This window comes from Formica exsecta, unplaced genomic scaffold (genome assembly GCF_003651465.1).
Source record: "Formica exsecta isolate Colony F162 unplaced genomic scaffold, ASM365146v1 scaffold489, whole genome shotgun sequence".
Taxonomy (NCBI): domain Eukaryota; kingdom Metazoa; phylum Arthropoda; class Insecta; order Hymenoptera; family Formicidae; genus Formica; species Formica exsecta.
The window spans coordinates 345,893-349,815 of record NW_021852127.1 but is presented as its reverse complement, the minus strand read 5'-3'; the positions used below and the strand labels follow the sequence as shown (position 1 = coordinate 349,815).

At 29.5% G+C, this 3,923-nt stretch overlaps 1 protein-coding gene across 1 annotated transcript in view; it reads left to right on the top strand.

The window, feature by feature from the left end:
* LOC115241438 (protein unc-13 homolog 4B) overlaps positions 1–3,923 on the top strand; it is a 33,525-nt gene that overhangs the window by 15,228 nt on the left and 14,374 nt on the right. Inside the window, exon 4 of the mRNA XM_029817202.1 lies at positions 3,784–3,923. Within this exon, the coding sequence (XP_029673062.1) occupies positions 3,784–3,923 (140 nt within the window). The remainder of the gene's footprint in view (positions 1–3,783) is intronic.

Here is a 3,923-nt window from a genome sequence, read left to right as displayed (position 1 = left end):
TAATTTTAATTAAAAAATATCAGTATAACAAGAATATAATAAGAATATATAATATATTTATAATATGTGTGCAATATAATTTATATAATTTTTCTAATAGTTTATTCAGTTACAATGTTAATGTAGTTACAAGCACTTCAGTTTTTGGTATTTGCTAAATCAATCGCTACTCTAATAAGAATATATAATATATTTATAATATGTGTGCAAAAACACAAATATAATTTTTCTAATAGTTTATTCAGTTACAATGTTAATGTAGTTACAAGCACTTCAGTTTTTGGTATTTGCTAAATCATAAAAATAAATCGCTACTCGGAAAACTGGGTTGGACTGTTTTTTCTTTTTTCGTCCGATAGCCTTTCGTAAAACTGGCAAATTGTCAGAGACAGTTTAAAAACGAATCGAATCGTCACGTGATGTCACGCGCGTCTCAATATTTATAGTAAGTTACTTATTTTTATCAGTAACAAATTTTTTTTTGTATATGAATCTCAAATACCTTTTGTTATTACATAATTTCAAGAGATTTTTGTATATATGTATATATAAAAGACATTTTAAGATATTTTTGTATATGTAATTATGTTGTTCAGTATATATAATATACCTATATTGCACATAAAAATAATAGATATACTATAAATATTCAAATTTATTAATGTGTAGAGTATATTTATTTTTGTGTAGAGTAATCATGAAATCGTGGTTATTATGACATCGTATACATAATAACAAATATATATTATTCTCGTGGAAAATTAGAATCGGTATTAGAGTGGGCATAGAGTTAGACCGGCTCAAAATTGCATAATTCTATAAAAATTAAACAAGGACGGAATGAGAAGGACAAAAGTATGTGATCCATACATTCACACATTCTATTTATCATACAACGGGTGTCTCGATACGCCTTGATGCCCAATGAACTAATTGTCGGTATATCAACTTTCATTGGACGTAATTGCGCGAACATATGAACATGTGGTTACACTTGTCCTGTAGGTCACTCTAAACGGGATACGACACAATTCTTTTGTGTCCAGATTTGCTAAGTATTTTCAGCCTGTTTAAATACATAAGGGAACATGATTTTCTTTCCTGAGAATATACATACATATATACATATCTCTTCCTTGCCGTAAAAAAACAATAGAAAATTAATAAACTATTAATGCATAGTAAATATTTTATAATATTGTTTGTTTGAAAGAAGTTGTTTTCATCAACATGTAATTTAACCGTGAAATATAGTGCAATCTAAATCTCACTGTCAGAGTCAATTACGCTTGCCAACTATATCTACCAACTATATCTGCCAGTGAACATTGAAATTGAAGGCTATGCCCCAAATTCTGGTCTTTTCACATACAGATTCGCTCACAATCTTCATTAAAAATGAAAAGTTCCCATGTAAGAAGAAGAGAGTATGCAAAATATAGAAAAAAAGCTGCGCTATATTTTACAACCTAAAATGATAGTAGCATCTTGAAAAAATTTATAAACATAGCTTATTATTATCAATATTCTTAATTTAATGTTCATAATTTCTTATTTAATAATTTGTAAAAATTTATAAAAATGGAATAACTTATTTAGAAAGTATCTATGTGTTACCACATTATCAATCATCTTTTTGCGAAAACGATAAAGAACATTTGTAGATGTTAGAAAACCGCAATTACAATAACAGTATAAAATTGTGAATGATATTATATAACATTTGCACTTGCTATAGTTTTCATACTTTTTTTAATTTGTTAGTAAAACACATACATTGTTAACTGATAAAGCTAATAATATAATGCAGTATTTACTAACAACCTAAAACTTATCACAACGACTAAAATTTATCTGCTTTCTTAAAATATGCGGTATTATTAACTTGTTTTTACTCTAATAAATTGGCAATAAATTTTTTATCCATCATCTGTAAATGCCTAAAGAGTAAGCGCCAAACAAACTTCACTTTTTAATATCGTATACGTAAAAATAGATCAAATAATTCATTTTCAAAACTTAATTATAATCGTTTTAATATTAAATAAAATAACAAGATACACTGAGAATCTTATTTAATAACGATGATCTTATCCTAAGTTCGTTAATTGACGTAATCGTGCACGCTTATATCAAACCACACTGATATCGGTTGATTCCAAAGTATTACGATTTATGCATGCTACGATCGATTATGATCGTCGATTATGCATACACACGGTCAAATATGCGAAGACTCGCCGTATTGTCGATAAGAAAGGTCGTGGTCGTCGTGGAAGTTCATCTTTGGCCGACGAAGTGCATTTGATATCACAACGAAATTCGTCGATCGCGCGTGCGATTAATCGGTTCTTTCTCTCTACGGTACTGTCAGTAACATATGAAACGCTTTCGGAAAACAATCTTTGTCTAAAGCAAACATTTTTATTATCCCCTTTGGATGTGATCACAGGGGTCATTGCGCGGTCAATTCTTTGTCCTCATGCAAGATCCGTAAACGTGTCGGTGTGAACAAGTTTGACGTCTAATTGAGGCCAGAATCGTTGATGCATAAACGTCATTGTTCTTAGCTAACAATATGATCTTCTGTCTTGCGTTTCTGCGGGTCATTGTCGCGTAGCTCTAGATTCCTCTTCTCTAGATCTGCTGTTTGTTATTGTCGTTGAAACCATTTGAGACGAATCGTCTAAGAAAATTGACAGGATATCACGTTCATTAACGAAAAAATTACGATTTGATTGTACATTCAACAATGACTCTTTTGGACACACATAATATGTATCATGAGAGAACTGAATATATAGCTCGAAGTGATTACATGACTGTTTGTGTGATTCTTGTGAGTTTTGTTTGTAAGTCCGGAAAGTGAAAAAATAGCTATATGAGATTTAATATGGTGAGCACAAGTCCGCCCATAAGGGCGGCCACCCTTAATCGTATGAGAAATACTTTTTGCGGAGTGCCGAAGGCTGAAATTGAACGTAGAACCAATGCACTTTTGCAATCTATGACGGTGAGTTTGATCATCAACTATCCTAAATAGTTGTGATTAATGATGAAAATTCGTATATAAAACAATCTACCATCTTTTTCCAGAAAAAATCAAATATTAAAACTTTGACAGCAACTTTTTATTATCTTTTACACTCCTTTTTCTTTCCTTTTTCATCCTCTTCCTTTCTCTCTCTTCCTCTTTGTACGTTGTATTCATCTTTATTTTATTTATATATATGCTAATTAGCATTCCTCTTTTATATATAAAAATTATTAAAATAAGTTATATAAATGTCGTATTATATTTTAAATTATTAATTACAAGTAATAAATCTCTTTCTCTTTCAACTTAAATTATAATAATTTAAAAAATTCAAACATATTTTATGCGTTATGTAACATATTTCACGAGTTTTCTAGTTTTACGTACATTATATATATTATAATAAATCATTTATGTGAAATTGCTCTTCTATTGTGTGATTATATATAACAGTGTTATTTTTAAAAAATTAAAGACTTTGTACTTTGACTCGCATACGATACCTTTAGCGGAGCTTCAAAAATAACACGCTTGAAATTGTCTTGTATTATCGGCAGATTATATTGTCATAACATATAATTAGCAAATTCGCAATTAAGAGAATTATATGAGGTTCAAGTTAAGCAAAATAAAACACATAAACAAGCTGTTAATGATAGTTGATAAAGAAATATCTTGTCGTTATATATATGTATATCTTTTGCTACTTCTTCGTGATTAATATTATATTGGTGTACTGTTTACAGATTGAAGAACTTTATGCTACATTGCTGTATATGACACAACATCAGATTGGCTTCGACGTTTCTAGAGAATGTAGTCAAGAAACTCTTTTCAACCATTTACAAAATGCTTTTAAAGTCGATAACGAGACACACGAAAGAGT